Here is a 14020-nt window from a genome sequence, read left to right as displayed (position 1 = left end):
GTTTCCAAATAAGTGAACAAGAAAAGAGTTACTGTTTAAAAGGGCAAAACAGAACAGCAATTTAAGCCCAGGTAGTCTTTCTGGCTCCAGAACCAGAAAGAAGACCAAAGTTCGTGGAGCACTGCAAGTGAGGGTAAGAATTAAGGGAGATGAATGAAGAAGTTGAAAGAGACCAGAACACATAAGTCCTTGTAGGCCACGGTAAAGAGTCTGAATTATATTCTAAATATAAAAGGAGCTCTGGAAGATTTTAAGCAGGAAAGTTCTAAGATCTAATTTCTGGTTTAAAAGGATCACACTCTGGCCACTAGGTTGAGAATAGACTAATTGCAGGAGGGGAAGAAAGCAGAGAGACGAGTTAGGGGCTATTACACTATACAGTAGTCTAGGCTAAAATGATGGAGGTATGGGTTAGGGTTGTAGCACAGGAAATGCTAAGAAGTGATCCAGAATATGTATGTACTCTAAAGGTTGAGTCAGGAGGATTTACTGACATATTGAATCTGGGTTAAGAGAGGAAAGGAAATAAAAATGACTCAAGTAATCAGACTGCCAAATTTTTGGTATATCAATTTAAACAAATTTTTAGGGAACTATTCAAATCAAGACCTGGCTGGGAGTGGGGGTCATCATAGGTAAGTCACAGGCACAATTTTGAGAACTTGTCTTCTGCAGGAACAAAGGAGGTGGGGAGCATACCTAAATCTGCCATTTGCTATAGAAATCAATGGGTGAAACAGTATGCTGAACAAGTAACAAATCTATAGACGCATTAGAGCTATTCAGACAGTTCAGTAGATAGCATGCCCATCTTTTAACCTAATATTCTTTGGTTCAAGTCTGTGAAAAGACCTCAATTTCTTCTTTCAACTATAATATGAACTCTTGGAGGTCAAATATCCTATCATTTAATATATAGCAGGAACTCAAGCAACGTTTGACAATGATAATGGTAAACAATGATTAACTGTGAAATGTGACAAAGTAAAACTGAGTACGAAACCCTTTGTAATAATTACCAGCCTTGGTTATTGACTGTCTACGTTACCCCACGTTATTTTAATTTAGAAAGTCAATGACAGAGTACTTTATCCAGATATTATTTTATCCCTTTTTTCCTAGCAATAGAAAAAATATTATTTATTCACTAAGCTGAAAAGGAATAATTACAATTAATTATAAACTCCTTTAAAACGTTATAATTTTAGACCATCATTATTCAGTGGAACTACAAAGGTGTTGAGGTCACTACACTGACAATGACAAATAGTATACACAGTACTATTCTTACCTTTACTAAAAGTAGTGCCAACAGTACCTAGATAGATCTAAACTGTTCTTGATGATTAAAGTAAATAATTTAAAAAATTAGATATTATAGGTTTCTAAGTTTGTAACTGTAAATAATGTCTGGAGATTTCACATAATTAAAAGTGAAGCCAAGATAAGAGCACACAAAGTGACCGAAATACTTAAACACTATGGCTCTGAAATTGGCAGTGAGCACCTTAGGGTTTCAATTGTATAAAGTACTCTTTATTCTGTTCAGTACTCTTAATACTAAAATTTATGATTATTTTAAGTTTATCCGTTTCATTGATATCCAAAGTTATATTTAAGTACTGAAAGCTGAGATTTTACTCCAAGCTTACTTACTCCCAACTTGTACTTTACCAAAGTAAATAGCTTATGGTTTCCTTGCACATACCATATTGCTATATTGAAAATCATGCTTTCAAGACTTTGTTATTCACTGTCTTACTACCTTTTCTACTTCTTAATGTGGATAACTTCTTTTTTAAAAAATTATTTATTTATTTATTTTTGGCTGCATTGGGTCTTCGTTGCTGCGTGTGGGCTTTTCTCTAGTTGCGGCAAGCGGGGGCTACTCTTCGTTGTGGTGCACGGGCTTCTCGTTGCAGTGGCTTCTCTTGTTGTGGAGCATGGGCCCTAGGAACGTGGGCTTCAGTAGTTGTGGCTCGTGGGCTTTAGAGCGCTGGCTCAGTAGTTGTGGCGCACGGGCTTAGTTGCTCCACAGCATGTGGGATCTTCCCGGGCCAGCGCTTGAACCTGTGTCCCCTGCATTGGCAGGTGGATTCTTAACCACTGTGCCACCAGGGAAGCCCATGGATAACTTCTATTTATACTTCAAACCTCATATCAGGGAAAAAAAACCCTCATGTCAGGTATTATCTTCTCTAGAAAGCCTTTTCTAATTACTCCCCTTTTACTCCTTAACTAAGCCCAGTTAACTTTCTTTCTCTGCTATGATCCCATCATTTTTTTATGCAAAGTTTCATATCACTATACAGTTGTCCCTTGGTACCTGTAGGGCATTGATTCTAAGACCTCTAGCGGATACCAAAATCCAAGGATGCTTAAGTCCCTTATATAAAGTGGCCTACTACGGTGGGCCCTCCATATCCACAGGTTCCATATCTGTGGATTCAACCAACTGTGGGTCCCTAGGCTACGGAGGGCCTGATGTACTTAGTACATGTTAATGATACTATGATACTATGCATCTCCTCCTTTAGACTAATTCCTCAAGGAGAAAAACCATTACTCACTAATTCTTTGTACCAAATTGAACCCATATTAAACTATATAGGTTTATGCCTCCTATAAGCACCACCACAGGTTGATTACATTATCTTCTAATAACATTTTGATTCTAGTTTAGGTATCCCAACCACTATGAAATCTTATAAACACTGTGTGTTGGTGTGTGTGTGTGCACACACATGGGCAATCTCCCACTCTCGCTCTTATTCATGCTTACCATAAATATTCCTCTAAAGCTAACAATAAACCAATAAAACGAGCAATCTAGTCATACACAAAGACCAAGTTGATTCAACTATTTTCACCTTCTCAAATGATTATGTAGCCCCCTTGAATTTCCTGTATTTAATGCTTTTAAAACTTGTTATTTTAACTTTGTAGTATTCTGCACACAATTTTTTTTATTATGGTAAAACATATAAAACACAAACTTTAGCATTTTAACCATATTAAGCACACAAGTCAGTGTCATTAGGTACACTTGCAATATTGTGCAACCATTACCATCATTCATTTCTCATCATCCCAAACAGAAACTCTGAATCCATTAAACAATAACTCTCTCATTCCCCACTTCCCCCAGCCCCTGGTAACCTACTTTCTGTCTCTATAAATTTGCCTATTCTAGGTACTTCATATAATGGAATCATAAAATATTCTTCCTTTTGTGTCTGGCATATTTCACTTAACATGATGTTTTCAAGGTTCATACATCTCGTGGCATGTATCAGAATTTCATTCCTTTTTAAGGCCGAATGATATTCCACTGTTTGTATACACCTTATCTGTATACATCTTATTTTATCAGTCACTCATCGATGGACATCTGGTTTGTTTCCACATTTTGGCTACTATGAATAATGCTGCTATGAATATTTGTGTGCAAGTATCTGTTTGAGTCCCCATTCTCAATTCTTTTAGGTATATACCAAGAAGTAGAATGTCTGGATCATATGGTAATGCTATGTTTAACTTTTTGAGGAACCACCATGTGGTTTTCCAAAGTGAATGCACCATTGTACATTCCCACCATAAATGGATTAGGATTCTAATTTCTCCATAGCCTCACCAACAATTATTTTCCATTTACTTAATAATAACCATCCTAATGGGTGTGAAGTGGTAATTGTGGTTTTGATTTGCATTTCCCTAATGACTAGTGACGTTGAGCAACTTCTTAAGTGCTTATTGAACCTCTGTATATCTTCTTTGGAGAAATGTCTGCTCAAGTCTTCTACCTAGTTTTGAAATGGGTTGTTACTTTTTTTTTCTTGTTTAGTACAAATATATTTTTAAAACCTGATTTTGGTGAAACATCTGAGCAGCTCACCAACAATGGTATAAGGATTAAAAATATGTTTATTCAATATTTCTCCATCGAACAATTTAAAGAAATGTAAAGTAACTATTCATAGAAAAATATGACATAATATACTGATACATTTTCTAAGAAAAAAATAGATGATCTTACCTAGAGTCTTGATTATTAATTATTAATTCAAGGTTTTGGGTTGATGATGAATCTATCATAGCTGTCTGTTCACTACCCTGGAAACAAATCTTCAGCGATTTTGGTGCATAAACTGAATTTTGAATAAATTCAACATATTTTAATAAAGCTGCAACAGCTGCAAGGCAGTAATACCTGTAAAGTGACCGAAGATACATCACTATAAATCTTTGGAATAAAAAAAAGTATTGCTATAAAAGAAAACATTTATTTCACTTTAATATTAGCAAAATTGTAAATATTTGCATAGCATTGCTTAAAATCAAAGGGAAAAAGCACACCAAGTGTTCCTGATTTTTGATAACTAGTTAAATTACCTCTAAAACATAAAAGTTGATAAAAAGAGACAATTTTCTAAAGTCTGAGACTTAAGGGGTATTAGACTCCCAATAGGTCACATGTTAGAAGTCAACATTCAATGGTAATTTGTGTCAATTTTTGATGTACCATTCTAAGTACACATTCAAATAATGTTGAAAAAGTCTGAGAGTTGTAAAGGTACAGTCAGGAGGTCCCAATGTATAGGAAAGCCTGTTTTGATCTCGGTGACAGTAGTCGTCATGATTAACTGAGCGAACAAGTTGTCCAACCTGGCTCAAAGTAAGTATCTGTTCAGCATGTTATAAGAAATATCCATTCCAAAAATATCATTCCCTGTCTCATTCTGAAGGAGTAAAGGTATGAAGTAACAGGAACACAGCTTTAACTGTGTTTCACTTCTGTACCCTCACACTTCTAGTTTGCTGTAGCTACTTGAGCTTTTCAATTCAAAGTAAAGTGAGCAGGAACCATTAAGGCAGTAGATTATGACTAATTTGGAGAAATTCCATAAAAGTTTAGTTAGCAAGATATGCCTTGTATATAAATTTTAGTTAACTATTTTACTATTTCAATAATTACTGAGTGTATTTTATAAGCCAGGCACTTTTCTAGGTGGTAGGGAATATAGCAAAGAATAAAACACACAAAAGACCTTTCCGTCCTGGAATACACACCAGAGATTTACTACTTGCCCTAAATTTTAACTTACTTGGATTGAACCTCCATTAGGACAGTGCTGAATTCTGTTATGCATAATTGTTCAATGTACTCTAATCCTTTTGTTTCATTGAAGTATTTCCTTTGGATAGTAGTGAAATTAACGTTCTGAAAAGAATTTTTAATTTCAAAATAAATTTTAAGTTTCATGCACTTGCCCAAAGCTGCTTTCTTAAATACATGTTCATACATGGGTAGATGACTTAAATATTGAATAAAGTTTATTTTTCATTATTTATTATTTTCTAGAGTTAAATAAGAAGTTTTCTTATTTACAAAAAGAATGATGGTCTGTCTTGCTAAGTGAATTATAGCAGTCTGTAGCTCTTATTAAGCCATATTTACATGAAATTTAAGTAAATAAAAAATAAACATGAGAGTCTCTGACTTCTACTAATTTTATTCTACAGCAACAACAGCAACAAAGGTTTTACATTCAGCCTCATATACACTATCATAATTTAGAGAGGGTAAATCTTTGTAATACACTAGCTGGGGAAGCCAAAAATACCAATTCCAGCTATCAAATCTATGAAATGCTATCTACATAAGGTGAATTTAATTTATAGAATAAAGAAAAGCAGATAATGGAACTTTTTTTAAAAGAGCAAAAAAAAAATGCATGCAGCTGCAGAGTACAAGGTCTGCCTACTTTGAATAAAAGTAATAGGTAAGAAAGGTATTAATAATATAATAACAATGGACCATGAAAGAGCTGCAAGGCTGCAAAAAAAAGTCATAAACAGGTAGGGAATTTGTTATGTGCCAAGATTGTTTGAAGAGTTATCTCATTTAATCCTCCCAATAACCGTATGATGTAAGTTTTGTATCAATATTAAGTACAATCTTCCTCTAAGTCAAATTCTGAGAAGTCAAGCAATTTTTCTAATATACAATTGATATGTTCCAGAGCTGAGACTTGAATTTGGATTTCTTTGACTAAAAAGTCCATGTTCCTTACACTTCATATTGCTTCTTATTTAACTGAGGTCTTTTTATGGTAAGTGTGATAATAATGATAACAATAACATTGATTTTCCCCTGTTTATAATGCTTTTATATCAAATATTTCTATGGCTCTCTCTCTCACTCCTATCAGGACTTTGCCCAAATGTAACCTCATCAGTGAGACCATTTCTGATTACCTTATATATTAATTCTCTAGGAGGTAGATACTATTATTGTCCCTATTTTACTGACGAATAAAAACTGAAACTTAGAGAGGTTAACTTAATTTGCACACAGTCATTTAGAATCAGGATTTGAGACCACAACAGTATAGCTCCTCTATTCTTTTTCTTTTTTTAATTTATTTATTTATGTATTTATTTATTTTGGGCTGTGCTGGGTCTTCGTTGCCGCCCACGTGCTTCCCCTAGTTGTGGCGAGCGGGGGCTACTCTTCGTTGTGGTGCGCTGGCTTCTCATTGCGGTGGATTCTCTTACTGTGGAGCACGGGTAGTAGGCACGCGGGCTTCAGTAGTTGTAGCACGCGGGCTCAGCAGTTTCGGCGTGCAGGCTCTAGAGCGCAGGTTCAGTAGTTGTGGCGCACGGGCTTAGCTGCTCCATGGCATGTGGGATGTTCCCGGACCAGGGCTCAAACCTGTGTCTCCTGCACTGGCAGGCGGATTCTTAACCACTGCGCCACCAGGGAAGTCCCTGGCTCCTTTACTCTTAAGCACTATGCTATATTGCCTTACATCTCAAGCGTAGTAAATGTAGGTTGTTTTCGCCTTTGGAGGATTCATCTATCCCACATTCTATGTTGTTCTGTCCATGTAGGACTGTCAATTACAGTACTCTGTGCCCCACAGCAAAAAGCAAATGACCTGGGATTAATCAATCATAGTGCTTTTACCCCCAGAAACAGTGATTAATCTAACATGTGGGAACATGAACAAAGCAGGAACAGTCAGGGTCCTTCTCTTGAATTCATATGTGGACACTGGAAGGAAGAAGTTAGTTTTTACTCTCAGTTGACTAAGCTGAGTTGACATCAGCCTGGAGCCATGAGCAATCATTTTATTAAACCTCACAGAAAGATGGCAGTAGAGATGAGAGTAAGGATAGGATCTATCCAACCATTTGGCTTCCCAGTTACATAAGCCAACAAATGTACCTTTTCACTTAAGCTACTTTAAGTTGAATTTCTGTTATTCACAACCAAAGGACTTAGAATGCTTAATCAATACAAAATAATGAAGGTATATGGAAAGGTATACATAGATAAGGGTGATGAAAAGAAGTCTAAAGTCATGAATGAAAGAGATAAAGAGTCCTGTCTAACAGAGACAATAGGTTTACAATAGGAACCATTTCTGGCAATGAGTCAAAGACAGTTGAGCTACAATGGATCTCTAAGAGCACAAGAAATCTTATATGACTGTAGATGCTGAATATATTAAGAACTATAAAGAACTCATTGGACCATAATCTCAACTTGGTTTCAAATGTGTTAAAGATTAAGTCTACAATGAAATATAATATTCTGAAAATAATTTGCACTCCTCAAGAACTATTCTAACTGCAATGCTGCCTACTTGGTTCAGACCACAGCCTCCATTCCACAAAGCAGGGAGATGTGCTAAAGGGAAGAAATAAACCACATGGTAGACAGGCCCTTACTGAGAGGGAGAGTGTTGGCTGGATAAGGTTCCAGAGCACTTCCCTGTCACAGTCCCACAGACGGTGAGACAGTATGTGTTGCCAGGGGAAGCTGTAACAATTCTATAATATAAATCAAATTCTCCAAAAGAAAAAGTACTTGCTGATAGTTGCTATCCCCTAGAAGAATAAGAACTTCACTTTCAACCAGTCTGGCAGCACAATAAGTACTTTCCAGGAAGCTATACCTAAGGAAATCCATGCTTTCTCTAAGTGTCTGCTTCCTGTATACTCTGGGAAACCTCCTTATTACCTAAAAGATTTTCCTTTTTTGCAAAGTATATCAAGGGTACCAAATCAAATAAGTGAATTCCTTGTCATTTTTATTGTATGTATTAATAGTCACTAAGCTTAGGATTTGTACTTAGTGAGTACTTTAGGGTAAAGATACCCAAATTATTGTTCTTTAGGATGATATTATAAAATGGATTTTAAATAAGACAATCTTGAATGTTACTACTGAGAATAAAAATCACTTACCTTGAAATTTTCTGTGATGAGAGTAAACAACTTGGTTGAATTCCCCACAACACAAGCAGTATTTGACATTATTATTTCCAAAGGTGATAAAATTTTGAGTTTAGTGATCACCTAAAATTGTTTGAATAATTTCTTAAATGTAAGCTTAGGATTCTCTAAAACCAAAAAAGTTTCGTATTTTTCTGAGAGATAAAATTAAGTCAGAGACATACAAAATCACAACTGTTCTAATTATATGTTTCAATTAAATATACTTCTAATGGTAATATGTCAAACATACATCCTATAAAATTATAAATACAAAATATTATCATAAGCATAGGCTATATTTTACTCACAATAGTTTGTATCAGCTCTAAGCCCCCAAATAATTTGAACATATCAAATATGTATTCCTAAAAAAATTTTTTTTAATAAATTCATCTACTCGGTATTTTATTCATCTCCATGAAAAACATAAACATTCAATAGCATAACTATGGTGATTCAATCAATATGGCCACACGGGTACAGCTCAGAAGTTGAAAAGTACAGAAACACAGATGAGAAACATCTGCTTTATGACTGATGCTTTTCACAGTCTAAGATGCATTTCTTAGAACTATTCTAGACACAGAAATACTTTATCAATATACTGAACATTCCCGTTTTTTAAAAAAACTTTTATCCTATTCTTTTTAAATTGCATAGAAATGTGAAATACCCAGATATGCAGTACTAATATCATTTAGGTTGTTAGGTATATTAAAAAATTAATTATTAGGTAGGGAAAGGAAGTCTACATACTGGGAACCATAAAGGGGAATTAGGGAAAGAAATAAAGAATAAAACATTAAAAATAACATAGCATTTAATATGTTTTAATAATAGTAATGGGGTCAAATACCTTTTTTGAATTAGGAGTAGACTACCTCTACCTGATAAGTCACACAAATTCCCATAACAACAGGCCAGTGGCCCAAGTTAATGATGAGTGATAGGAAGTGAAGGCAAGAAGTTGAGAGACTTAAATTATGACTGGTCTAAGACACCAGTCTCCCTTAGCTCTAGAAAATAAAATTCAAATACAGTTCAGTGGAAACAACCTTCTGGAGATAGCATTATTACATATTTTATCTTTGGAATGAGTCCAAGATTTATTAATTTGAAGATATTAATTTTAGAAACTAATATTAATAGTAATTTGGAATATTTAAGTAACACCAAAACATGTTATTTTAGAACAAAATAATATTAAAAAATTAAAATCAGATGTAAAACTTTATTGTAATTCAGAGTAACCTACATTGGTGCAATAATGAATAACCATTATTCTACCAAAAAGTAAATCAATTAGGAAAGCACTGACTTGAAAATCTGCAAAGTGCCCTCTAGATGAACCATTTTCTAGGAGTATAAATACTTACCTTTGCATATGTTGTGTTGTCTGCAAACTGAGATAATATAATTTGTGGGCTTTTTAAATCAATACTTGCCATTCCTATTTCACCTCTGGCAAGTCCTCTCCCTTCTACAACAGCTACAATAACTGATGGAGAGTGTGCAGAAACTGCAGATGAGGATGTAGCTATTAAAAAAAAATTTAAAAAAAAATGTATAAACATTAACAATACTTTCTAGTTCTTTCTCATAAAATCTCAAAGCACCAAGTCTAGGATACAGCTATTACTATCCAAGAAAAAAAGTCTCGTTTTGCTCATCAAAATATATCTTTCCATATATCCAGACCAAATAAAAATGTTAATTCTCTATTTTGCCAAAACTTAACTTCACATTTAGAAATAATAAACTTATACATTGTCTTATTTTGCATTTTATTGGAATGGAATGAAGTCATAAAGAAACACTAAATTTGTGATCAGAAAACATATTATTTATCTTACCTTGTCATTTGAGAGCTATATGAATTTGAGCAAATTATTTCATAATAAATAATCATATATCACAAAATATAATGTTAATACCTGCCCTACCTAACTCAAGAGGTAGCTGAAACGCTCAAATGGGATAATAATATATATCAATGCATTTTATAAAGTATAAAACATTATATGACTATAAACTCCATTTATGAGATATCTGTGTAATGTTGGATATTTTATTAATGTGCCAAGAATGTTCCAAGTTCTTTACTTGAATTAACTTTACTTCTCATGATTCTATCAACAGACATCATTATTTTCTCCATTTGCTTTTCAGGAGACTGAAGCATGAATGGAACTGGTAGAACTTGTATACAGGCAGCCTGGTTCCAGACCTGGTGCTCTTAACCACTACATATATTAGTGATTTTGAGATCTATGCCTGACAAACCATAAATATTCAGGTAAGTAGTTTAACCTTTCTAAATTTACCATTGCTTTATCTGTAAAGTGGAAATACCAAACCTTTTTAACAAAGTTGTTATATAAGAAGTAAACATAATATAGAAGGGTTTTATAAAGTATTTGAAATTATAAGGCATTATTCATGGATAACAAAAAGTCAGACTACTAAACATACCTAAAATTTTATTTTCAAGAAGCAAAATTGTCTTTTATCCCCTTTGCAACCTTTCAATACAACTTTTCTCCCCTCCTCACCCTCCCTAATCTAGAATCCTTTTTTCTTTTCTATTCTGTTGTAACACCTACAAAATTATTTTTACATTTATGCTATTTTAGTCAGTAGTCAACTTAAAGAGTTCATTTAAAAATCTATTGTGTCTAGATCTCAGAACGTTTTTTGCCATTAAAGCCTTGTTATACATGGTGATTGAGTTTATATTAGATCTATAGAAGTCAATTTAAGTTCTGCAATTGAATATGACCTTCCCATTCTTAACTGGAAACTTAATATCAAGTTTCAGTACTTGGAAGTTCAGTACACACAGAAGACATCTCCCTTAAACTTTAAAAGAACATTTACACTGTTATCCCTCTGTTATAAGTAATACTAAAATAAGCATCATAGTACATAAAGCTTTTTTCTGGGTCTCTTATTATTTCCCTAAATTGGCTCCTTATAAGTCAAATTACTGAAAAAAGGAAAACCATCACTTTTAAAGGATCTCACATATATTCCCACATTTCTTTTCAGGATTGTACCAACTTTTAATTCCATCATCAGTATATGAGAAAAACCAATCTTACTGAATCCTTACCATTACTAACTTCTGCAATGTATTATTATTGTTGTTATTAGCTAGTTTAATGGACTGGTGCTTTAAATGTGTATTTTTTAAAATTACTATCAAAATTGAACTTCACTTAATATATCCATTTGTTTTCTATATTTTAGATGTTTACATCCTTTTTGCACAATTTTTACTAGGTCTGAATGTTTTTCAACCTGTTTCTTTGAGAATCTTGTAAATCAATGACAACAACTTATAGTTGCTACTAATCTTGCTATTTTTGATGTCACAAAGATTTTTGTTTTTGTATAGAAAGTCTTTCCCTTTATAATTTCTTCCATTACTTTTCTGCTACGAAACTCCTCCTTCATTGAGACATTTGATATTCACTACTATTTTCTTCTAACTTTTTGAGTTGTTTAGTTCATTTTGATCTCATTTGGGCAGAACTTTGAGCAGTACATTTGGTTCTCCACCTTGTCTGGCTTGTCTGGAATGAAAGATAACCAGAAGTACAGACTTAGACTCATTCATAAGCAGTTGCTAATGGTTTAGCTGAATGGTCAGGGACTTGGAAGGAACAGAACTGGAAGATAGTGACAAGGAAAGTTGGGGAAGAGGTATGTGGATGGATCTCTTAGAACGGGCATAGACTTTGAAAATATTTGTCTCATGTGAATGCTCACCAAAGGGCATCCACTGTAAAGGAGACTCTTGATAACAGTGGACAAAATGATACACCCTATGATGTCAATTAGCCTCTTTTCCCAGCCACCAGTGTTTCCTTAATAGACCCATGAACAAATCGGCCATGGTGGCATGGTGGCCATGGTGGCAAGAATGGAAACTATGCATCAGCTCAACAACGTGAACTTCCTCTTACGAAGGCTGACCTGGTTAACCCCTCTGCTGGCCAGCAGCAGAGATCAACATAAATGCCCCATACAGTACCATTCCCCAGAGGGACAACGTACCACCTGATGGTAGGTTGATTACACTGGATTTCTTCCATCAAGGAGGGAGCAGATATTTGTCCCCACTGGAAAAAACACACATTTTAGGTGCAGATTTGCCTTCCTTGCCCACAGTGCCTCTGCCAGCATCATGATCTATGAACTTACAGAGTGCCTTATCCACCATCATGGCATTTCACACAGTATTGCATCTGATCAAGGAACTCACTTCATAGCAAAAGAAAAAAATGCATCAATGGACTCTGGCCCATTGAAACAACTGGTTTTACCACATACCCCGTCACACAGAAATGCCTGGCTTAGCTGAAAGGCAGAATGACTTACTGAAGACTTAATGCCAATTGGAAGACAATATCCTAAAAGAATGGGGCTCTGTCTTACAGGATGCAGTTTATACTTTGAATCATAGATGCTGTATTCCTCATAACCAGAATACACAGGTCCAAGAATCAAGAGGAGGAAATAGGAGTGGCTATTCTCACTTCACTATTATCCCGATCAACCCACCCAAAGAATTTTTGCTTCCCATTCTGGCAACTTTGAGCTCTGCTGATTTGGCGATCTTAGTCTCCACAAGGTTATTGGTTCCACCAAGTGACACAGCAATGATTCCACTGAATTGGAAGATGAGATTGCCAACTGTCCATTTTAGGCTCCTTATTTATGCTACTGAACCAATAGGCAAAAAAAAGGGGGGGAGGGGTTATCTATGGATGGGGTGGTTGCTCCTAACTGCCAAGGGGATATCATGTCGCTATACACAATGGAGGCAAAGTGGACTATATATGGAGCCCAGGGGGTTCTCTAAGACAGCGGTCCCCAACCTCTTTTGGCACTGGGGACCGGTTTCGTGGAAGACAATTTTTCCATGGATGGGGGAGGGGGTAGGTTCAGGCGGTAATGCAAGCGATGGGGAGTGATGGGGAGCGGCTGTAAATATACATGAAGCTTCGCTCGCTCACCTGCCGCTCACTTCTTGCTGTGCGGCCCGGTTCCTAACAGGACATGGACAGGTACTGGTCCACGACCCGGGAGATGGGAACCCCTGCTCTAAGGCACCCCTTAGTATTTCCAATAGTAAATGTTAATGGAAAACTACAGCAACCAATAAGAGGCAGAATGACCAAGGACTCAGACCCTTCAGGAATGAAGGTCTGGATCATTCCACCCGTATTGCTGCAGGTAAGGGAAATATAGAATGGGTAGTGGAAGAAGGAAGCCATAGATATCAACTATAACCTCGTGACCAATTACAGAAATACAAACTGCAGGGCTTCCCTGGTGGTGCAGTGGTTGAGAGTCCGCCTGCCAATGCGGGGGACACGGGTTCGTGCCCCAGCCCAGGAAGATCCCACGTGCCGCGGAGCGGCTGGGCCCGTGAGCCATGGCCGCTGAGCCTGCGCGTCCGGGGCCTGTGCTCCGCAGCGGGAGAGGCCACAACGGTGAGGGGCCCGTGTATCCGCCCCCGCAAAAAAAAAAAAAAAAGAAATACAAACTGCAGTAGCTTTGGATATTTTCTCTATGCTTTGTTATATGCATGTTTATTTGTATAAACTAACCATTTTTCTCTCTTTTCACTTTTAAAAAATTTATGCATAAGTTATTGGAGGTTAACTTTACAACTTAGTCTTTAAGTAACACAATATTCAGTGGGTCCACGACTGAATTTGAGATA

The 14020-nt window shown here is 35.8% G+C and overlaps 1 protein-coding gene across 3 annotated transcripts in view; it reads right to left on the bottom strand.

Annotated features, from left to right (window-relative positions):
• The window catches only part of MSH4 (mutS homolog 4), a 98229-nt gene that overhangs the window by 79277 nt on the left and 4932 nt on the right, over positions 1-14020 (bottom strand). For all 3 annotated transcript variants that reach the window (XM_067726597.1, XM_067726596.1, XM_067726595.1), the window contains 4 exons: positions 9663-9823; positions 8257-8367; positions 5106-5221; positions 4037-4210 (listed from right to left, as the gene is read on the bottom strand). In XM_067726597.1, the coding sequence (XP_067582698.1) occupies positions 4037-4210; positions 5106-5221; positions 8257-8367; positions 9663-9823 (562 nt within the window). The remainder of the gene's footprint in view (positions 1-4036; positions 4211-5105; positions 5222-8256; positions 8368-9662; positions 9824-14020) is intronic.

This window comes from Pseudorca crassidens, chromosome 2 (genome assembly GCF_039906515.1).
Source record: "Pseudorca crassidens isolate mPseCra1 chromosome 2, mPseCra1.hap1, whole genome shotgun sequence".
In the NCBI taxonomy this organism is placed as follows: Eukaryota; Metazoa; Chordata; class Mammalia; order Artiodactyla; family Delphinidae; genus Pseudorca; species Pseudorca crassidens.
The sequence above is the reverse complement of the archived record's forward strand: the minus strand, read 5'-3'. Positions and strand labels throughout refer to the sequence as shown.